At 40.0% G+C, this 24020-nt stretch overlaps 2 protein-coding genes across 8 annotated transcripts in view; one reads left to right on the forward strand and one right to left on the reverse strand.

Annotated features, from left to right (window-relative positions):
- Window positions 1–24020, forward strand: part of bmp2k (BMP2 inducible kinase) — a 108436-nt gene that overhangs the window by 70972 nt on the left and 13444 nt on the right. For 2 of the 6 annotated variants that reach the window (XM_060907240.1, XM_060907241.1), the window contains exons 2-14: window positions 6743–6861; window positions 7444–7549; window positions 8003–8145; window positions 9503–9624; window positions 10612–10693; window positions 11796–11928; window positions 13890–13993; window positions 14092–14171; window positions 14320–14468; window positions 15441–15610; window positions 21624–21743; window positions 22714–22865; window positions 22980–23134. In XM_060907240.1, the coding sequence (XP_060763223.1) occupies window positions 6743–6861; window positions 7444–7549; window positions 8003–8145; window positions 9503–9624; window positions 10612–10693; window positions 11796–11928; window positions 13890–13993; window positions 14092–14171; window positions 14320–14468; window positions 15441–15610; window positions 21624–21743; window positions 22714–22865; window positions 22980–23134 (1635 nt within the window). The remainder of the gene's footprint in view (window positions 1–6742; window positions 6862–7443; window positions 7550–8002; window positions 8146–9502; window positions 9625–10611; window positions 10694–11795; window positions 11929–13889; window positions 13994–14091; window positions 14172–14319; window positions 14469–15440; window positions 15611–21623; window positions 21744–22713; window positions 22866–22979; window positions 23135–24020) is intronic. The other 4 variants (XM_060907242.1, XM_060907243.1, XM_060907244.1 and 1 more) reach the window with 3 other exon arrangements.
- The window catches only part of paqr3a (progestin and adipoQ receptor family member IIIa), a 56220-nt gene continuing 47486 nt past the window's right edge, over window positions 15287–24020 (reverse strand). Inside the window, exon 8 of one of the 2 annotated variants that reach the window (XR_009651437.1) lies at window positions 15287–15674. Coding sequence is in view for 1 of the 2 variants with exons in the window: in XM_060907247.1 (XP_060763230.1) it covers window positions 23087–23100 (14 nt within the window). In the remaining variant the exon portion in view is untranslated. The other variant, XM_060907247.1, reaches the window with a different exon arrangement.

The following is a 24020-nucleotide window of genomic DNA, read 5'->3' on the forward strand; positions in this document are numbered from 1 at the left end:
ATTCAAACCAGCTGGGCAGAATTAAAGCTTTCAGTAGTTAGATTTCCATCCAGATGTGTTGAAGGAAATGGGTGAATTCTGCACTCTTGTAAAATGGAAATATTCTGAATGTTGTGCAGGATGCCACGATCATAAGAACTCCAGGCAAACGAGTACTGGAGAGATTGGATTTACTGACTTGTTCGTCTCTCATCATACAATGTGTTTCAGCTGCGAGTGAAAGCTTTGTGATCTTTAGGCTAAAACTTAGGTGAAGGAAATCTCTGCTAATGCAGTTGGTGCAATGTGTTGAGAATGTGATGTGGTTAAGACCAAGGCACAGTGTTTAGGGTGAGTAATGAACATGCAGCTGCTCGGTCACCCCCTGACACATTTTACTTTGCTGTACGAGATGGAGCACGCTTTACTGCAGAGCAGCACTTGGGGTTTGCAAAGCAACTCGGATGCTTAGCCTGGGTGCTAGACTGTGCACGTGTTGTATCTGCACTCTCGGGGAGTCGATTAGGTACTCACGGTCGCGTGCAGAGATAAGTATATCTCCTGAGGAGTAATGATACAAATCTACAGTGCTGTTCTGGGCTCTCGAGTATCATAAAGCTGACACAATTAAATATACAGAGCCATGTTTTGGCGAATAGAGCACAAGTTTTAAGAAAAAACAAAACAAAAAAACCTTTTATTAAAGATTTGATTGGTGCATGAAGACAATCTAGCAAAGCTAGCTTTGTTTTGTCAAACCTTGCATGCAAAGCAGTGCTCTACATCAGGGGTTCTCAACTTTTTCTGCTTTACAGCTCACCTATTTATACTTATGAGTCAAGGCCCATTAAAAAAGATCCCCAATTTTTTGGCTCATCGATTCTATTAGAAACTAATAATCTATTGTAAAGTGTATTAATGGGATGCAACATCACTTCCTGTTACAGATGGGAGCCCAGGAATTAAATAAATGCATTAAAAACTTTTTTTTTTTAAATCTAGGTATTTGTATTTAAAACCGTATGGATGTGCCAGAAGCCAAACCTTGCATGCAGGGCATTCTCAGTCAGGCCAAAAAAAAAAAAAGTTTCCTATTGCATGCCTTCAAAAATTAGGGTAGGTCAGTAGGGATTTTTTAAAAAATGTAAAAATGTTTCCATGGCTATCACCATGCTTTTCCCCCCATATTCAAATTAAAATCGTTACATACTTCAATAACTGTTCTTAAATCTTTTTCTCAGATCTGGTTTAACACAGAGTCTTTAAGACAATATGGACACATGTCTGTTCTTCTGAATCCACTGCTATAGTAGGCCATTTCAACAGGATCTGCACAGCTGAGAGGCATTCTGACACCACAAACGGAAGCAAGAAAATGTTCGGGGGGTGTTACTGGCGCCCCGCAAGAGAGTACTCGAACTCTGACAGCAACACTGAGTGCTGTTTGTTGTCGGTGTGTAAACTGATGCTTCGTGTAGATGATTTCTATATTTACTCTAGAACTACTGGTACAAGCTAACAAATCTTCAATGTCTTTTTAAATGTCTCTTTTTCTAGCGACATAATTTGTCTAAGACTGGGCTTGCGATGTGCAAGACACGCATCTTTCAGCACACAAACCATCGCCATTTTCGTTGCTTCCTGTTAGAGGTAGTCACACGCATGCATACAATCGGCCGTTTATGATGTGAGAGACACTCATGCTCTGTGTAACGTACGTTGGTCTATGACCAGGGACAACCATGCTGTGTGCATCGCATGAACGTTTTGTAGACTGAGAGGGGGTCGGAGTCACGGGGGGGCCGGAAAGGAGGGTCGGTCGGGTAACCGGAAACAAAGTATTTTTATTTTTTTGGCCTCATAAGGGATTAAAGATTTGAAAGGGGGTTTTTTTTGTGTGTATATTTTTAGCCTTTTGTATTTGCATTTATTTGTATCTGTACATGCACAACCTCACCATCTCTGCTGATCAACTTATCGTCTTTTAAATAGTCATTCATTCATTACGAGTTGGAAAATTTATCCATCCGTTGATTTCCCCGACATCTCAAATGACCTGGTGCTGCAGACATCATTCTACACTGACAAACGGATGAAGAGCATGGAGGTGAACAACTTTTTTTTTTTTTTTATACGGTATGTGGCTGGGTATCAAGGCCATACAAGATAAATCCCGTATCGTTTTTGCTTGGGTAAGGAAGAATTTCTGGGCTTTTTGTCCACATCTTTGAGATGGTTGCTAGGACGCTACAAGTTTTAGTATGGGGTGTAAACAAACCACAGCCACTCGATTCTCAATCCTCCATGCTTTTCTCTTCCAGCAGGCATCACAGATCCATATAATTTACCCACAAATGTATTTATTTATTCTGCGTGCGCTGTGCGCGTGTGCAGGTTAAATGCAGAGCAGGAATGTGACAAAAATAATGGCTGCTTGTTCTTAATTTACCAACAGATGTTTTTATTCCACTTGAAAAGTATACCGCAAACCAGCTACTGGATTTGGGACACCAAGACATTCTGAACCATTTAGTATTTGGCTTCAAACTTGGGGGGAGTTTGTGGCCTACTAGATGGCGCTTTGCAGCCCACTAATGGGCCACGGCCCAGTGGTTGAGAAACACTGCTCTACATCTAAACGTTTCCGACATTTGATGGTTATATTTAAGATGCATTTAATATTTCATTTCATGAAAATGTATTCTGACTTCCTTATTTTTTGAATTACTGAAGTGTGGCAGTTGCAGCAGGTTGCTCAGGATTCATCATGAACCCTGAGGTTTCCAATACAACAACAGCTTCTGTGCTAAACTAAAAGTGAAGGCCTCCATAAATCCCACATCCACATTATATCAGATCCCGATTTTAACCTAATCACGGACATGATTCCATACCACAAAAAGCAGCATTGTGCATCCCTCTTTTTCCCAGGTCTGTCATGCTGGCTCTTGATCCAAATATATTCCCTATTCAGGTCAGCTAAGAGAGTTTGTTAGGCAACAAGCACACCATTGTGGGCTCTGCTTTGTGGGTCCCCCAGTGTGACTCAGCTTGGCGTTAATGAGAAATGGCTGGCAGGTCAGATGCTGCTACGGTTCATTCATCCCTCTTCGAATGGGCCAGACCTTGTGGAGGCATGGCTCCCTTTGCCACGGTTTGCCTGTTCCTGGCATCACTGGGTTTTCTGTGTGAAAGCTTCACACTTCAGATGGTGGCAAGAAACTCTGGTTTGACAGGAGTTCCCCCACCCCCTTCTCAGGGGACGTCGTGCCTTGCTTTCCCTTTTTTAAAACCTTCTTATTCTTTTGGATTGAACCCAATTGCAGTTGATGGAGGCTAGTTTAAATTTGAGCATGCTGAGTAGATCTGCTGCTCTGTCAACAAAATATAAAGAACCCCAAAAGTTCATAATGTACGTGGGTATGTATTTACTTAATTACTTGCTTACTTAACCCCAAATCAGAAAAGGTTGGGATGGTATGTTGAAATTGCAATTAAAATTGAAAGCGATGATTTGTAAATAACTTTTGACATGTATTGCACTCAAAACAATACAACAGCACATTGATTTTCCCTCATGAATTTTATTTTCAAAATTCACATTTCAGTTTTGATTCTTGCAACACTTTTCAAATGAATTGGGGCGGTAAAGCATTTAGCACTTTGAAACATTTGCCATTCCTTTTCACAACACTTAAAAGATGTTTAGTGACTGAAGACACCAAGTGGTGAAGTGTTTCAGCTGTTACCATATTTTGTCCTATTCTTCCTGCAAACAGGCCTTAAAGTGCGTATCACGGGTAAATTCAGGAGCAAGATCAATGCAGTTCTTCTATTTTATATTAAACTTTGGTCAAATATCTGTCACATTTTTGTGCAATTTTTTTTTTTTTTACCTTGCGCAATACCAGAGAAATTCAATTGAAATCAAGCCATTTGAGGCGAATTCGTGCGCCTCTGAAAAGACCTGCCATTTGGATTTCCCGGGAAACATTGATTTACGTGACGTCACATGCTTCAACGTTATCACGTAATTATTAAAATGGTTAACAGATGTATCGTAGGAGGGTGTAGCAACACCAATCTTGATGGGATTAGTACTCATCGTTTCCCACATTGCGCTCAGGTGACAATTCCATATTTCAATGCAAAATCGCTAGCTGCTAAACTTGGTCTACACAGGCTGTGCACTGAAACCGTGCAAGCTCTCGCAGCCTGCTGGCGCTTCCGCAGGTGACGTCACGAATCTGGCTCCAGACTCCCTTGGGATTTTTCCAGATGCATTTTTTCATTTTTTTTTTCTGCTGTAGACAGATGACCTTGTGCAGAATTACCTTTCTGGATGAGCGTGTAAAGGGACATACTTTCATATTATTAAAAAAAAAAAAAGAATTTGGTCCAGGATATGCACTTTAAGGTGTGCGAAAGTACGGGGTCGCTATTGTCACTTTTCGTCCCGTACATTCTCTTTTGAAGACTGGGGACAGGCACCCTGTTCTTCCACAGCCATGCCTTTGTAATGTGTGCAAAATGTGGTTTTGGATTGTCTTGTTGAAATATCCCTAGAAAATGTCACCTTGAGCGCAGCATATGTGGCTCTAAAACCTCAATGTACTTTTCTGCATTAATGCTGCCATCACAGAAGCACAAGTTACCTTTGCCAAGGGCACTGACACAACCCCATACCATGACAGACCCTGGCTTTTGGACTTGGTGCTGGTAACAGTCTGGATGGTCCTTTTTGGCTTTGAATGTAAAGGCCTGTCTGGAGGCTGTGTGCTTTGAATGTGCACATATGGTCGTGTGTTCACATAATTTTGTCCATCTAGTCCATTATCCATTTGAATCTGTAATACGCTAAGACCTATAGCTAGCTGACCTTTCAGACTATTGGCGAGCTATCTAGTTTGGTTAATGCTGAACAATACATGCACAAGATGTCAATTACTCGTGTATCTTATGAAGTGATGAAATAAAACTTTCACATTTGATTTTTGCACATTTTAAATGTCATGCCACAAATAATTTGAGGCAAGTAACACAACACACTTCACTCTACTGAGTAGAGGTCATTTGCTGTCGCAGTCTAATGTGCACCATCTATACTTGTACCATAGCACTGTTCAGTTCTGATTGGTCGGAAAGTGAGGACTTGTATGGCAGATTCTCCACATAAAACCGATTTTATAAAAAAAAAAGTGTAATTGTGTTCTAAGAGGAAACATTGATTTTAACTTGCTTGGAAAGAGTCTTCAAGACGGAAGACTTTGTGGTTTCTAAATAATATAACAAGCTTTGTGTGTCTTAACTTCAAGAAAGAGAAAAAGGAGAAGCTGGTGAGGGAACAACTGTTTATAGTGGCTGTAAGTCATAACAAGGAACTAACTTGTACGGCAGATTTTCCGCTACATTTAACGTGGATTAAAAATGTGTTGACCTTTTAATAAACAAACAGTTGTTAGCATTGGTAAATTGTGGTATAAGAGGAATAAAAAGAATTGGGATGTGCTGTTATTAGTAAATAAATAATTCTGCTTTGCTGAATCACTATCCTGTCATTGATTATTTTCCAAGAACAAGTTCTCTTGGGTTTATTCCTTACTTGGCAGTCGTTTGTTCCATAATGTTTTACTACTGGTCCTACTAATCCCTTAGATCGACGTAAAACCCGTTGTGCTCTTAAAGTGCATGTCACGGGTAAATTCAGGAGCAAGATCAATGTAATTCTCCTATTTTATATTAAACTTCGGTCAAATATCTGTCACATTTTGTGCAATTTTTTTTACCTTGCGCAATACCAGAGAAATTCAGTTGAAATCAAGCCATTTGAGGCGAATTGGTCCGCCTCTGAAAAAACTTGGCATTTGGATTTCCCGGGGAACATTGATTTTCGTGACGTCGCGTGCGGGACGCCTCCCTCTGAATCCTACGTCAGCGCTGGTTTGTTTATGAGAAAACGACCTGGTGGTTTTCTGCAAATTTCTTCGTTATTGCGTAATTATTAAAATGGTTAACAGATGTATCGTAGGAGGGTGTAGCAACACCAATCTTGATGGGATTAGTACTCATCGTTTCCCAAAAGACCAGACAGTGAGGGAGAAATGGGAGTGCTTGGTCTACACAGGCTGCGCACTTAAACCATGCAAAGCTCTCGCAGCCTGCTGGCGCTTCCGCAGATAACGTCACGAATCTGGCTCCAGACTCCTTTGGGGGTTTTCCAGACGCGTTTTATTTTTTTCTGCTGTAGACAGATGGCCTTGTGCAAAATTACTATTCTGGATGAGTGTGTAAAGGGACATACTTTCATAAAAAAAAAAAAAAAACACGAAATTGGTCCAGAATATGCCCTTTAAGGTCCGTATTTAAAATGGGCCCTGTTCATGCTTTTATAGCTAATGAAATTGATCAAGACTGGGTTAGGAATTAGACCTGGAGTGTCCTGGAGTCAATCTGACATCTTTTGTGCCTTGTTCCTCATTAGTTTTTTTTTTCTTCCTGTATGTGGAGTAGGTAATGAAATTTTAGCACGGCTAATGGAGTGGACTTAATGTCTGAATGTGGAAACGATCTGTCCTCAGTAACCATGCTTTTTATCCATCTACGACAAGCTAATGTTCTTGAGCACAGTATGTGAGATGTTTCTCCCAGGACGGTCTGTACAGTGCCTGGATTGCTCTTTGACATCAGCATTGTGTACTGTCGTGACAAGCATTTCTAATGGCTTACACTTGCATTTGTGGGGTGTGTGTGTGTTTGTTACTAGGGGGCTTCTCCATGGTGTTCCTGGCACATACCCACAGTGGAGTACGATGTGCTCTGAAGAGGATGTATGTGAACAATGTGCCTGATCTGAACATCTTCAAGCGAGAGATTATGATCATGGTGAGCTACTAAAATAAGTGAACACTGCACATTACCTGATGGAATCTCAGTACTCCATGAACCTCTTCAGTACGTTCTTGGATGCAACAGTAATCGCCTGCACTTTGACTGAAACATGCTGTTTAATTATTTACAGGGGCATCATTGGTGCATCTACAATATCCACCAAGTCGAGTGCTACTTTAAAAAAAAATATATATATATATAAATATATATATATATATATATATATATATATATATATATATATATATATATAATTATTTTTTTTTTTTTTGATCCAATGTCTAATAATCTATTGGGTGGGGTTTGGGGGTGTTGTTTTTTCTTTTTTCTCTCCTCTCTCTCCCCCCTTCAAAATGTGGCACTGCAGTTTTGCAGGTGTGTTTGTGCAAAATATTTTTGAACTGTTGTGGGGGGGGGGAAGGGTATTTCATATTTTATTGTTCTGTTTTGCTGACCTCAGCCTTCCCACATTCACTTGGGTTTTTATTTATTTATTTATTTTTTTAAAAAAAATTTTAATTTATTAATTTTGTTTGTTTGTTTCCCTTCCTTTACCTGCTTTCTTTATCTAAACAGAAAGAGCTGTCAGGCCACAAAAACATCGTGAGCTACCTGGACTCTATCATCAACACAGTAGGAGACAGTGTGTGGGAGGTTCTCATCCTTATGGAGTATTGTAAAGGTCAGGACGACTCTGCTACACTCTTAATGCCATGCTACCGTGCATTACTAATCATTTATAAAATGTATTACCTTGTTTTCTGACCCATGTTAAACAGATTTTCACTCTTAGGGATGAACTTGGCCTATTTAACTTCCGGGCTTGGCATATTCTGTCTTATTTTACTACTGAACTATGCATTAAATTTCTCCAAAATAGAAGTTATTTAACACTGCATGATTTGAAAATGCTGAGCTCGAAGCAGTCTGTTTGTTTGTTTATTAACTAATTGATAGACAATAAACCCAAGATTTTTAATGCCTCTTTATGATTGCTGTAATAAGTGTTCAGTGTCTGGTTTACTTTAAGCTCATAATTGCTGTTTTTGACAATTAAACAGCGCTGTGAGGTTAACGTAGTAAGATGAATCTTGTCAGTGCTTAAAATGACAGTCGTCATGCCCTTCCTCTCCAGCGGGTCAGGTAGTAAAACAGATGAACCAGCGGCTGAACGGTGGCTTCACGGAGGCTGAGGTTCTCACCATCTTTTGCGACGCCTGTGAGGCCGTGGCCAGACTGCACCAGTGCAAAACGGCAATCATCCACAGAGACCTGAAGGTACTAATCAGCACGTGGCATCCTTAAGGCAAAAATGAATAGGTTTAACTGTCAGGATCATCGATGTAGACCTGCCATCATTTTAACAATCTGCATGTTAACGCTGGAGTACGAGTCATCTCTCAGAACAATGCCGAAAGAGCAAGCTTATTTTTTTCCCCAAAAAATAAAACAATATGAGACAATCTACATATGAATCTGTAATGATTAACAGGTATTGAAGTCTCTGATATGAAGTGACCATCTGGAAGCCCTATTTCACAGAAGTACACTTGTTTTAATTTTCCTGTTTAAAGGATACTGTTCCCTTTCTGTTCCTTACTGTCAATGTAAATGGAGAATGTCTTGAGTTCATTAATGTACCAGTATGCTTGACTTGGCTAACATGAAACGCGTGTGTGTGTGAGAGAGAATGAATGACTGAAGCCACCAAAAAAAATAGTCTGGGGGAGAATATCACACAAGCCGATCAGGACTTGAACCAATGTGTAAGCATCTCTGCTTCAGCTTGTGGTCTTTAGTTGTATGTCAGCGTCCCCCTCCCCCTTTCTTTCCTTCTCTCTCTCTCTCCTTCTTTTTCCTTTCTCTTTCCTTTTTCTCTTCTTTCTTTTCTCTCCTTTCTCTTTTTCTCTCCTTTTCTTTCTTTTTCTTTCTTTCTTTCTCTTTCTTTCTTTCTCTCCTTTTTCTTTTTTCTTTTTCTTTTTTCTCTTTCTTTCTTTCTTTCTTTCTTTCTTTCTTTCTTTCTTTCTCTCTCTCCTCTCCTTCTTTCTTTCTTTCTTTCTTTCTTTCTTTCTTTCTTTCTTTCTTTCTTTCTTTCTTTCTTTCTTTCCTCTCCTTTCCTTCTCTCTCCTTTCTTTCTTTCTTTCTTTCTTTCTTTCTCTCTCTCCTCTTCTTTCTTTCTTTCTTTCTTTCTTTCTTTCTTTCTTTCTTTCCTTTTTTCTTTCTCTCTCCTTTCTTTCTCTCCTTTCTTTCTCTCTTTCCTTCTTTCTCCTGTCTTTTTCAGTTCTCTTGGAATCTCGCTGTGCTCTGTGTGTAATTATACATCAACAGGGAGAGAAGGAAAGCCAGAAAGAGAAAAATGAACGTACTTTGTCCTGACTAGTAGTTGTGCGAACTGTGACTCCAGGCCTCATTTCCCAAGACAATTATTCTCTCCTGCTAATGTTATTAGCAACAAATTTGAGGGAAACCCAGGCATGACGGGCTTATTAGGCTGAGCTTGACCGGATCAAGGACGTATTCTGGCAGGCAGCTGTGGGAACTTGCCAATGTTGCCAGTCACCTTGAGTCCTCCACTCTTGTCTGTCAGGAGCAGTGGCTGTTCTCAGCACTCCCTCAAAAGACTTTCTTCATGCAGGTGGAAAACATCCTCTTGAACGACCATGGGAACTACGTGCTGTGTGACTTTGGAAGTGCCACCCACAAAGTGTTGCACCCACTCAAAGATGGCGTGACTGCAGTGGAGGATGAGATTAAGAGGTAAACCCATGATCATGAAGTAGCACATGAAAACTTTGAATGTTAACGGAATGTGCCAGCAATCAGATTAAGATTGGTAACTCGTTACCACTTTTTTTTTTCTTCTTCTGAGAAATGTTATTCTCACACCACCATTTTAATCATGAGGAGCAGCTGTGTATCGAATCACTTTTCAGTATTCATGCTTTTCTCAGAGTGGCTTCTGTAACAAAAATATCTCCCATGAGTTTCTTTTTATGCATTTTAAAATGCATTAATGTATTAGATTTTTTTTTTAATGCAACCATAGTCATATTGTGGCATATGCAAATAATAATGCCCTTCATGGGGGAGTATAAAAAGTGATAGTTCAAACATGGTGTTAACCCACATGCATTTCTTTTAGTAGTGTCATCTTTTTCCTGCAAAACCTTGATTTCTAAATTATCAGCACGCTTACAATTAATGCTGCCCCTGCCCTGGAGAAGATAACGGCACAAAGCCTTTTGATGTAATGTCTAACAAGGTTGGAGCACTCCACTCCATACACAACATTTTAAAGTGCTTTTATATTCTTAGGTTTGTCCATGTGGACTTCCTTTTCAATTCGGACCACAAGTTTTCCGTACGGTTCTGAAACGGAAACTTGGATGGATGTACAGTAGGAAAAACCCCCCCCATTGTGTTTCTTGAAGCATTTCTGTGTTTTGATTTCGAAGCAAGGTTTGTCTCATCTTGTTGAAAGTGCTATCTATGGTCAAGTCTGAATCTCCTGGCTGAGGCAGCCAGGCTTTAAGCTGGTTAAGAAATGTATCCTGAATTTGATGTCGTCATCATTCTTTGCAAGAGTCCCTAAACCGCCAGCTATAAAACAGCCCTAAAGCATCAATAAATCATGACCATACTTTCCTCCGAGTCAATATGATATTTGTAATTTATTCGGACTTGCTGTTCTGATGGGGAACAGAAACCAGTAAGAACCTTTGATCCTATCAACTCTGTGTGCAGGTACACAACCCTGTCATATCGAGCCCCAGAGATGATTAACTTGTACCAAGGGAAAGCCATCACAACTAAGGCTGATATCTGGGTAGGTGTACATGTACACATCCACACACACACGTGCGTGCCCCACCCCCTTCTGTTCTTTGGTGTATGTGGCTTGCTTAAACTCACGGTTATGCTGAGGATCTGGTTTGGTCAGGGTCAACCCATAAGCCGGACTGGTTTCTTTCAGAAATGAGGCTTGTAATAGCAAGGGATTTCCTCAGAAATATTGCTTCATTTTATGTTTATCCTCTGGACATGGTGGGGGGGACCCAAAGATTTTGTCAAAATGCCTGGGAATTAGTCAAACATCAACCAAAATTGCTTTATTTACAGTTTACCAATGTGAAGTGCAACAATTTTGTTGTTTCAGGTTAAACACAGCCTTACAGCGTTTTAGTCCTTCGTGGATTTATGTTTATGATATACTCTTCTGTTAGTATCTGCAGTGCTGTTTGCTACAGCCCATGTTTTGTTTGTACACAGGGTGTTTTGGAATAATCTCGGTAATTAGGGGTTTAAACAACGGTTTGGAAATTGAGATCAGAAATTTTTTCCCATGAATGGTCATGACGGAACTCGCTTTTTATATTTACAGTCGCTTTCATTTTACGACGCTTATATTACACCCAAGTGTAGTCTGATTTAAAATATTAATTCATGAAATGGTCAGGAAACCAAGGACATAAGCAAGCAGTCTCTAAGCAGTAGTACGGTCCTGTGAAGTTTATATGAACATAGTTCAACTTGAAAGATGAGATGTGATGGATTCTGAGCATAAAACTTCCTCTTATACTTGATCTGATGCAGAAAGCTTGTTTATCCACCCTCGGCTAATTAAACAAACCTGTAACAAGAACAATATACGGTACAAGAATTACAAGACTATTTAATGGCCTCAGCTTTATGGTAATCGTGCCAAAGCAGGCATAGATAAGTAGAGGAAATGCGTGTTAGTGTTTCCTGTCCGTTATTGTCTTCTGTTAAAAAAATAGAAAGAATTGTGTACAAGTTCTTCCACGATGTTGACAAGTGCTTGTTTGTTTCCTTACATGGCAGCCAGTGTGTAGTTTGATGTTGGGTCCCTTGTTTGTTTGGGTGCAATTATGAATGAGTTTACATTTCACTTTCTCTACCTCTCTTAGGCACTTGGATGCTTGTTGTACAAGCTGTGTTTCTTCACACTTCCATTTGGGGAGAGTCAGGTCGCCATATGTGACGGAATCTTCAGCGTTCCAGATAGCTCAAAGTTTTCCTCCAAACTGCACTGCTTAATCAGTAAGTGCCAGCGCATGTCCATCAAATCATGCGTCTCTTCATGCAAATCTGCTGATTTGAAACTCATTAATTCCACATCTGTCAAATGGACGGATGGGCATTAAAACAGAATGCTTCAGTGATGAGGATCAGCCTTCATTGAGAGATTTAGTTTTGTTGTACTGCCCCCTCCTGGTAGTCAAACATTGTAGCTGTTTTGCTCTGTAATTATTCATTCACAAATCCTTCCATTCACGAATTCTTTAAATAACCTTGGTGGAATTGATATCTAAAGCTGGAATATTTTTCAAAATATAGATACAAGTCTCAGCTTTTTGTATAGTGGTGCTTGAAAGTTTGTGAACCCTTTAGAATTTTCTATATTTCTGCGTAAATATGACCTAAAACATCATCAGATTTTCACACAAGTCCTAAAAGTAGATAAAGAGAACCCAGCTAAACAAATGAGACAAAAATATGATACTTGGTCATTTATTTATTGAGGAAAATGATCCAATATTACATATCTGTGAGTGGTAAAAGTATGTGAACCTTTGTTTTCAGTATCTGGTGTGACCCCCTTGTGCAGCAATAACTGCAACTAAACGTTTGCGGTAACTGTTGATCAGTCCTGCACACCGGCTTGGAGGAATTTTAGCCCATTCCTCCGTACAGAACAGCTTCAACTCTGGGATGTTGGTGGGTTTCCTCACCTGAACTGCTCACTTCAGGTCCTTCCACAACATTTCCATTGGATTAAGGTCAGGACTTTGATTTGGCCATTCCAAAACATTCATTTTATTCTTCTTTAAACATGCTTTGGTAGAACTACTTGTGTGCTTAGGGTTGTTGTCTTGCTGCATGACCCACCTTCTCTTGAGATTCAGTTCATGGACAGATGTCCTGACATTGTCCTTTAGAATTTGCTGGTATAATTCAGAATTCATTGTTCCATCAATGATGGCAAGCTGTCCTGGCCCAGATGCAGCAAAACAGGCCCAAACCATGATACTACCACCACCATGTTTCACAGATGGGATAAGGTTCTTATGCTGGAATGTAGTGTTTTCCTTTCTCCAAACATAACACTTCTCATTTAAACCAAAAAGTTCTATTTTAGTCTCATCCGTCCACAAAAGATTTTTCCAATAGCCTGTCCATGTGATCTTTAGCAAACTGCAGACGAGCAGTAATGTTCTTTTTGGAGAGCAGTGGCTTTCTCCTTGCAACCCTGCCATGCACAGCATTGTTGTTCAGTGTTCTCCTGATGGTGGACTCATGAACATTAACATTAGCCAATGTGAGAGAGGCCTTCAGTTCCTTAGAAGTTACCCTGGGGTCCTTTGTGACCTTGCCGACTATTACACGCCTTGCTCTTGGAGCGATCTTTGTTGGTCGACCACTCCTGGGGAGGGTAACAATGGTCTTGAATTTCCTCCATTTGTACACAATCTGTCTGACTGTGGATTGGTGGAGTCCAAACTCTTTAGAGATGGTTTTGTAACCTTTTCCAGCCTGATGAGCATCAACAACGCTTTTTCTGAGGTCCTCAGAAATCTCCTTTGTTCGTGCCATGATACACTTCCACAAACATGTGTTGTGAAGATCAGACTTTGATAGATCTCTGTTCTTTAAATAAAACAGGGTGCCCACTCACACCTGATTGTCATCCCATTGATTGAAAACACCTGACTCTAATTTCACCTTCAAATTAACTGCTAATCCTAGAGGTTCACATAGTTTTGTCACTCACAGATATGTAATATTGGATGATTTTCCTCAATAAATAAATGACCAAGTATAATATTTTTGTCTCATTTGTTTAACTGGGTTCTCTTTATCTACTTTTAGGACTTGTGTGAAAATCTGATGATGTTTTAGGTCATATTTACGCAGAAATATAGAAAATTCTAAAGGGTTCACAAACTTTCAAGCACCAATGTACATGTTGGTGTTTTTTTTTTTTTTCTCACCAATTGTAGGATATATGTTGGAGCCGGATCCAGAGAAAAGACCAGACATCTATCAAGTCTCTTACTTTGCCTTCAGATTAGCTGGAAGAGAGTGTCCAGTGCCAAATCTATTCGTGGGTTCTGTCATTACTTCATACAAACATGATATTCAGAATTGCATGATTGCAGTGTCGATTGAGTTTATTGCAACTACTTGGGTTCTCTTGTGCAGAATTCCCCCATTCCCACCTCACTGCCAGAGCCACTTACGGCCAGTGACATTGCTGCTAAGAAGAGCCAGACGAAAGCCAGGTATTTGAAATTGTACACCATGATTCAAAACAAAAACGCAGAGATGCTGTAGTTCCATATGTGCTGTTAAATGGCACGTCATCATTTTACTATCCCTATGAGTGAAAGCAGTTGGTCTTGTCCTGAGTTTGTGTATGATTTTCTGCAGAATAACAGATTCTGTCGGGCCCACGGAAACCTCCATTGCTCCGAGGCAAAGGCCAAAAGCAGCCAACAGTAATGTGCTGCCACTGCCCAACTCGGTAACTCCTGTGAAAATGAGCGTCCCACCCGGGACAGTCAGCAACGGCCAGAAACGTACGTCTTTATTCTCCCTTTCTTTTGTCCAGTACGTATCCTCAGTCCATACTGTTCTAATATATACGAGAGTCCCATATGGAACAGACTGGAGACAGAAATAAAACAAAGTGCAAATATAAATCTGTTTAAAAAAAGGTACAAAAAAATATTGTTAAGCAAGTATATAGAAGAGGGAGTATGTTAACGGCGGATCATGAGGGATAAATAGAATAGAGTTGATTGTTATATTAGAACTAAGTATATGGTATGTATTTATTAATGGGGATAGTTTATATATTCATATTTACAGGGATGGGTATGTAGTAGATATTTATTTTTGTAATTGTATATTTATATAGATACTTATGGTGTGTGTGTGTGTATATATATATATATAATTTATTTATTTTGTAATTATATATTTAAATAGATATTTGTGAAGTGAATATATGGAATGTAGTATATATTTATTGTGTAATTAAATATTTATATAGATATTTTGGAAATGTGTGTGTGTATATATATGGTGTGTGTGTATATATATATATATATATATATATATATATATATATATATATATATATTTTTTTTTTTTTGTAATTATATAGATATTCATGAAGTGTATATATGGTATATATTTTTATGGGTGTATTAATGAAGTTTGGATTTTGGGGTAGTTAAAAAGGGATGGGAAATTAAAAAAAAAAAAAGTATTGTACTTCTTCCCACTCCTTTTTCGAACAATGTGCAGTGTATTGTAATGTCTTAGCTCTTTATGTATTTTATTTATAATTTTTTTTTGTCATTTTCTCGTTTTTTTTCTTTCTTTTGTATGTACAAATAGTTACATACATTTTTCTTATACATGTTCGAAATAAAATAAATTTGTGTTGGACACTATATTCAGCAAATAACTTTTTTTCACAACAGGTGAAATAAAGGCAATGTTTAGCATTAAACTCTTACAATTTGTGTTTGTGCCTCCATCAGCCCAAGGAAACGGGCAGCAGGCAGCTGCGCAGATTCAGAGCAGCAATCAGCACAACCGAGTGTTACAGCAGCTGCAACCTGGGGACCTGAGACTGCAACAGCTCCATCAACAACAACATAACCTGCACCACCAGCAACAAGTCAGTCCACAGCAGCTGCAGTACATACAGGTAATCGTCAGGAGGGGGTTGGTGGGAGAAAATGGTGTAGTGCAGGGCTGGATGGAGCAGTAGCCTGGACTCAAGACAAGCAAATTACATGTCTGGATTAGAGGTTTTTAAGAGTTCCTAAAGATGAGTAGGTTTAGTAGGTGTGTTTACAGTATGTTGTAGACTCCATCACCTAGCATTTAAAAAAACAAAACAAAAACTTGATGCTTCTAAACATAATATATGAAGTGTTTTGTAATAATAATAATAAGTTCAATTTATATAGCGCCTTTCATAAACCCAAGGATGCTTTACACAGTTACACACACACACACACACAAAAAAAAAAAACACACACACACCCTAGGAAGAGTAGTGTGAGGTAAAGAGGAACGTTTTCAGGTTAGCTTTGAAGGAAGAAAGTGGAATGGTCACGAAGCGATTGTGGTAGTGAATTCCAAAGTTTAGGAGCAGCACCACTGAATGATCTGCCACCCATAGGTGCCAGTTTAAAATGTGGGACAGTCAAAAGTCCAGAGACAGAAGATCTGACGGAGCGGGAGGGACTGTACAAATGAATTGGCTCACAGAGATAGGAAGGGGCGAAACCATGAAGAGCTTTATAATTTAGAAGCAGGATTTTGTATTTAATCCGACAGATAACTGGTAACCAATGCAGTTGCTGTTGTAGTATTATTTACACTACGTTCACACTGCAAGGCTTAATGCTCAATTCCGATTTTTTTGTGAGGTCGTTCACATTAACAAATATATGCGACTTGTATGTGATCCTCAGTATGAACGAAAAGCGACCTAAAAGTGTTCCGCATGCGCATTGCAGGATACGACGACGTCACACGCAGTGTGCATGGCCAGTGTTTACGGAAGTAAAACCGCCCGGTTGCGGTATGACTCCTCCAATCTAGCTTGAATAGCTGTATCCCCCCAAATAGAAATCAGCTCCCTAACCTCTGCGTCCTTCCATTGAGAAGATTCAGAACCTTCACAGCCCGAAGCGTCCCTCGCATTGATGTCATGCGCAGGGGCGCAGATACGTTTTTTGAACTGGGAGGGACAAAAAACTGGGGGGGACAAAGCTGCCAGCAAACCAACCCCAAACCCTGATATGCCTGTCAAACTTGTTGTTAGTAACCATAGCAACCAAGCTCGAGCTCGCAACCTGTGCAGTCTGCGCAGCTCAACCAACCGAATATCAGTCTGTTTTGTTTTATGTGAGTTGTTGCAACTATGTATACACTGCTGTGCACCTCAATAAACCGAATGGTAATTAGTCTTTTGATTTTTCCGTGAGGTTTGCCTTATGCAAAGAAAGACAGCATAGACGTTTTTTCCTCCCTATAAGTGGGGGGGACCGAACGAGGTGAATTTAAATCTGGGTGGGACGAGTCCCACCCTCTATCTGCGCCTGTGATTATGCGCCATGTTGTTGTAACTTTTTTGAGAGACCCGGCGCCTACTTCAGCGCAGAATAGTGATGTTTGTGGCTTGTTGATGACGTGTAAGTCGGATGAATGCGACCTGGCGGTTCAGACTGAAGTCGCATATGAAAAGAGCGGATAGGAATCGGAATTAGGACCACATATCCAAAGGGCCTGGGTCGGATTTGAAAAAATCGGATCTGTGTCGTTCATATCGTCAATAAAAGATCGGATACAGGTCACATATGGGCGAAAAGATCGGATTTGAGTCACTTCAGCCTGCAGTGTGAACGTAGCCTTAATCTGGGCTACGAGTTCCTGATTCTCACTGCCAACTAAATTTACACACATTGACCGAGGATGCAATCTGACCATTAGTAGGAACTATTTTTACCGGTTAATACATATGTTATTTACCAGCTGGGAGGTCCGTATGGTGAAATACCGTGACCGAGGTCCTAAAAGTACTGAGCGAGGCCCTCTGGGCCGAGGTCAGTATTCAAGGCAGAGGTCACGGTACTTCACGATACGGACTGACCTTAAGCTGGTAAATAATATATTTATTTTTTCTTTACCAAATTCTAACAGAAAACGAGAGCACCTGAAAGAGAAAACCAAGGCGAGCTGCCATTTTGAATCCTCATTCACGGCTGTAATGCAAATGGCTTCCTCCTCGGTATACAAGTGCACTTCCATGGCAGGGGAAAAAACTACATTTTGCCGCCTATGTAGTCCCCTATTTATACAAAATTGAGTCATTCAGGATTCAGCCATGTTTTTGCTCGGCATTAGCAACAGTTACAGGTTTTTAGCTTTCTCCTGAAATGTTTTATTTGATTTCTTCTTCCTCAGGGTAGTAAAACTCGCTTTCGCTGTGAAGACTGTTGTTATCGCTATCCATGCTGTAAAATTAATGCTATTATGCTGAGAAATGCTGGCAACAATTTATAAGATTTTTGATAAAAAAAAAAAATCAGGTTTTTTATCAACCAGGGTCCGTAACTGGGGTCTGTACCGTAGGATACAGACCCGCTCGCCAGCCAATCAGAGTGCAGGATTTGATGGAAACCGGACCGCGAAAAAAACAATAACTACTTATTAACTGAGCACAAGGTCTTTACTGAGATCTTGACAGTACGGACCGAGCCTACAAGGTTAATGAGTTTATTATATGACTTTTTTTTTTTATTGTATTTCTAAGATTAAAATAGATGGTCATTACAATGAGGCATGACGCTGCTTTCAGTCACGTCATATTTGTAACGTAGTTGAGGCACGCATACAGAATAAACAGCTAGCGGTTTCAAAATTGAAGTTCAGTTAGTAGCTAGCGGTTTCTGAATGCTCATCATTGTTCATTTCGTTTTTGTTTTTGCAACATTGAAAGCCGGCGCCTTGGAAAGAAAGTCTGGAATTGTCCACGGGCGTTACGGGAAAATTCTGCCTGCCGAGGAACCAATCAGAGCACAGCAATTTTATTGGAAGTAGCTCATGCCATATAATAAAGAACAGTCTAGTGTATAACTACTACATAAGTCTGCTAATAGCATGTGGTGTGAAAATAAAGAACCAGTCAGACATGAATAACACGTTTTAGTACAATGCAGTGCAGACACCACAACTCCTAGCTGAGATGGTTAACCATTGACTCGCTACTAGTTTGTCAAAGGGTCCAACCATGATGCGCTACATCAGACATTATCAAGACAATAGCAAACACGTGCCTTCAACCACAGTTTTCTTTACTTTACTAGCTAACTGGCTCATACTTTTTAAGTTAAAATGCATTAGCTACCAGTTTTTAACTTGGATAACTGCAAACAAACGGAGCTTGAGCAGCACACTGGAGCTTTCACTTGCTTGTTGGGCTGATCTAATAAATATACGATTATTTTTATCCACTGATCATTCTTTTTTGCAGACCTGCCTACAAATGCAGTATAACTAGTTTAAATCAAACTGAAGCTCTGGATAATGCGATTTAAGAAAGCCTAACAACCTTTAACATTTTTTTTTTGTATTTTGGATTCATTAGCATGTGGAGAGCTTGAGAATTAAGCTAAGAGAGATGAGACTGAGATGGTATGGGCGCGTCAGAGCATGTTGGAAGGAGAATGTTGAGGATGGAGCTGCCAGGCAAACGAAAACGAGGAAGGCCAAAGAGGAGATACATGGATGTGGTGAGAGAGGACGTGAAAGTGGCAGGTGTGGTAGAGAAGGATGCGGAAGACAGGGAGCAATGGAGACGAAAGATCTGCTGTGGCGGCCCCTAATCGGGAGCAGCCGAAAGATGATGATTTTGGATTCATTAACAGACAGGCTCATGATCTTGCAATTAAATGACATCGTTGCACTTATTTCGAGCACTTAAAGCAACATCAAGATTAAAAATCAGCTTGTACTACATGTTGTATACCATCATGAAATTGCTCTCTCTTGTACCATACAAGCCATGTTTGTTTAAAAAAAAAAAGCATACTGGCAGTTATCCATTATGAACTGTAGTCTTTCACACATACTCGCACGGCCACGTTTGCAGAGCGCCCTGCTGAAAGCACTTGGCTTCTGGTGCTAGTTATCAACCAGTTCTTTTAATCTGTAAATATATGTGGTCAGTAGCTTTCAGAATCATGTTGATAAAGGACTGCCTTTTTTTTTTTTTTTTTTTTTAAAGCATCACCTAAAATAATTAAGCACTCTAGGTGTGTATTAGGGTGGTCCCCGAATTTTTTTTTTTAGGATTTTGTTATGACCACCTTACCTTTTTTTTTTTTTTTTTTTACATTGCCTAAAAGAAGTTATTGTGCGAAATTTGGTTACGATTGAACAATGTTTAGAGGTGCCACAAAGCCATTAAAGTTTTCACTCAAGACACAATATAAAATAATGTGGCTTATTAACTGTTTCATATTAATACAAACAATACAGTAATATAACTTCCTGTGTTCAAAGTAACAATAGCTATTACTTGTCTGTGATTTTCTAAACCCTTCGGTATTACGGTATCTTGTGGAGATAAAAGAACACACTAAGGACTTCCCTAGCAGAAGGAAGCTTTCTCCCAGACAGTTCCTTGGAAGTGGGACCAATTAACCAAACATAATTGTCCTTTCTGGTTTTGTGCTTTGCACCGCCGGTACTACTTGTATTACTGTTGCTAGCCATCTGAAAAACATAGAAAGAAAAACATTCACAACTTCATCAGCATATTACGATCAGTGCTCATTGTTTAAGAACCCCTTAGTGCATGAAAGTTAACCTTCTATCAGTCTATAAACTCTTCCTGCCTCTTCTTTTTCATAGAAGTGGCATATTCCCTCTAGAACTGTGACTTTTTGGGGGTTTGAAATCTTCTCTGCAACAGTCTACGCACCAACTAATGTTAATGGCTTAACCCGATTTGCAACCTCGTGTGGCACCTCTAAATATTAACCAATTTTTCTGAAATTTTGCTTGTTGCCTTCTTTTAGCCTATGTAAAAAAAAAAAAATGGTAGGGTGGTCGGAATGTTTTGGTAAAAAAATTTTCACATACATTTCGGGACCACCCTAGTGTGTATATATGAAAAATGTAACATACTGTGTAGGTAGGTAGGTTATGTTATCTTTTTAAATGTCTGTTTTGTAGAATATGAATGCGAATTTGAGAGAAATTCTACGAGCAGAACCATTGATTTTAATTGACAAAAGTAGCGGACCTGATCTGTGCACAGTATTTTGACTTTAGAAACATTTTTATTAGGAAAACAGCAACAACACACACTAGGCAAGAACAGCGGTGCCAAATTCTTGTGCCAATTTTTGTGGGTGCCAGTGTGCAGTACCTGAAACACAAAAAAACCCTGAAACATGGCGTAATTCTTTCTCTGTATTTTCGGTTACATGCTATTTTTTGATCTACACTATATGGCTAAAAGAGGTGGTTTGGTTATTGTGCACACCATTTGAACTATGATTAGTACAGTCTGTCTTGAATTAGTGGAAATAGACTTTGCCTAAGAGTGGACTGTTAAGCAAGGCTATTTCAGATAAGGTTAGATTTTTATTAGCTCGCTTCATATGGAATGCCTCGCATGTTAATTGATTTAGTGTGGGATTATTGACTCTGGCAGAGCTCTGATTTTAGTTATTTCAGTCTCACACAGACAGATGGCAGTGTGGGCCATGTGTTTGAACGAGGACCAGATAGACTGTATTGGGGAGCACAGCAGGTGGTCAGCTGGTTAATTGTGTATTATTTTGGTAATGGGATAGATGGCCTAACACAGCTGTCTTACGACTGCTCGAAAGCAGTTTTCTCTTCTCGTCTATTTGTGACCAGGACACATGTTCAGTATTAGCTAAACGGGGCTTAACCCTGGTCGGGTCTGCTTTATTTATTGAAACAGGACCAGCATGTTTTTGTAATTCCCACGTCGAGGTCAAGAAATGTGTGCAACAATAGAAATGTGTGATCGCTGTAACTTTTACTGTGTTTCAACCAATGCTTTAAAAATTTGTTGCTGAATATTTAAAACCCATTGTATAATTTCTCCAAATCCACATATCGAAGGTTCCTCAAAGAGGAATAAATGCCTTTGTCCTCCTTTCTTTTAGCAGTATCAGGCCATGCAGCAGAGCCTCCAGATGCAGCAGCAACAGCAGCATATGCTTCACCAACAGATGCTGATGCAGCAGTCCATGTATCAACCACAGCAGCAGCATTATGCAGCTCTGGTGAGTACTGTCACATTCACACAGCAGCCATATTCAGTCACTCTTTTAAAGGAAAAAGCCACTATATAGCATGATCGAACATTATTAATAATGTAATCCAATAAGAAGTCTTTCTAAAGCATCTGTTTAATCAAAGTTTGGTTATGGATGCACTGGAGTTCAGTACCTCTCTGTAGAGCACTCTCATGAGGCATGCGCCGGGTTGAAACACCAACATGTGAATGTATGCGGATATTATTCACTTAAGAAAAGTCCAGTTGGATGGCACCGCTCTGCCTCGATTACTAATTTGGCCGCCTGCACACCATGCAAAAGCTCTTTTGTGCCAAACGGTTGCCGAGTCCAAGTCGATGCCAGTCGGTCGCATCCATCAGTAATTCCTCCAGAAACGTATTTACGCTAAATACGAAGGCGACGCAACCAGGCTTCCTCTAAATACATAATGTTAAGGCGGCACAATTTTTAGCTCATTTTCCACCGAATGGTTACCATCTGTTTAATTTCAGCTGCAATCTGCTCCATGCAAAGCCATCAGGGGATTGAATGGGGGTGAAATCGACCGATTCTCTGTGTTAAATCGTAACATATGAAGCAATTACACTGTAGGGAAATCTAAGCGGTTATCTATCACCCTCTCACTTTTTCTTCACGTCCTGAACGGTCACTTTGGGCCGAAAAGGACGTGTACTTTTCCTTTCTGACCCCTATGCATTTGTAGGAGCTGCTTGTGTTGAGATGGATTTTAAAAAGTAATGGGGGAAAAATTCTGTAGTGAAGCAGATTTGAAAAAGTGTGTCGGAAGAAAACACAAGTGTTTACTATTTCAAAGTATATCTGACACCGTCCTTGTTAGTGGATGTTTGTGCGCATCTGTGCGTCCTAGGTAGGTCACACAGAATCCCACAGCCCCAGCTCTGTCATTATAGTCCATTACGCTCATATTATGACCCTCTTTTTCCCCTAATAACAGATCCATCAGTATCAGCAGGCGTTTGCTGGCCAGCAGCAGTGTGCGCCAACACAGCAAGTCCCCTACGGTTCCCCTCTAGAGTTTCAGGCATCACTGAGCACCTACAACCCTCCTGTACCTTCACCTGTGGATGCTCCTTTCAGCAATACCAGGTAGCCCCTCCACCTGTTTCCATCACTGTGCTTTATCTGTAAAGAGGTTTTAGAAACAGTACACTTTTTTTTTTTTCTCTTCTTTTCTTCCCTCTTTCTTCTTGTTGATTGCAGAATGACCGTGCCTAGTTCAGAGCTGGTCAGTCCATCTCTTCAACCTGTCAGCAACCCTCCTGACATGTCTCGCTGGAACCCGTTCGGAGAGGACAACTTCTCCAAGCTCACTGAAGAGGAGCTGTTGGACAGAGAGTTTGACCTTCTCAGAACAAGCAAGTGTTACAAACTAATCAAGTTATTCTGGCTTATATATCCATCAGTGTATGCTTCATACACTCACAGATGGGTATATAGTTAACACATATATATTAGTGCTGTCAAAAATGTTGCGTTATTAACGCGTTAACTTGACTCAATTTTAACGGCGATAATTTTTTTATCGCGAGATTAACGCTCTGTGACATGATGTAGGTTTTTCATAAGCTTTTGAAACTGCCAGGAACTTGAAACAGAGACTTTGCTTAGAAAAACGATAGCAGCTAGACTGTAATACCACGCCCCGCACAGCCAGAGTCCTCTGCCCTCCCCCGAAGAGCCACGGTGCTCGGCTTAGGTTTCGTTTTCCCATCGGCGGCTCCAGCCCGACTTTGCAGTGGCTGTGACAAGACGTGTTATGCTCTGCAATAAAAAAAAAAAACATTGGTACAACCAGTATTCGAACTATCCCGATATTTTCAGGGGGTCTCTTTTTTCCCTTGGGGGGTGCTTGCGCTTGTCTCAGAGTGCGGATCTCCATCGCGCGCTCACTTCGGATATGCAAATGCTTCCCGTTACACACGATTGCTATGTCAATAAACATCATTTTGCCAATATTTTAGAGACCCCCCAACATTTCCCAAATCATGTTTTCAAGGGATCTCATGTCTGTTTCAGGGGATCTCGGATCCCCCGAGTACCCCCGTAGTTCGAACGGTGAGCAAGCCCATTCACTTTTTTATGCTGATAAGAGAATTACAATGGTTTTTCATGTGACAAAAATGTGCGATTAAATTGCGATTAATAGCGAGTTAACTATGACAGTCGCGACATTAATCGCGATTAAATATTTTAATCGCTTGACAGCACTTTTTATATATATATATATATATATATATATAT

Source organism: Neoarius graeffei, chromosome 24, assembly GCF_027579695.1.
Source record: "Neoarius graeffei isolate fNeoGra1 chromosome 24, fNeoGra1.pri, whole genome shotgun sequence".
Classification (NCBI taxonomy): Eukaryota; Metazoa; Chordata; class Actinopteri; order Siluriformes; family Ariidae; genus Neoarius; species Neoarius graeffei.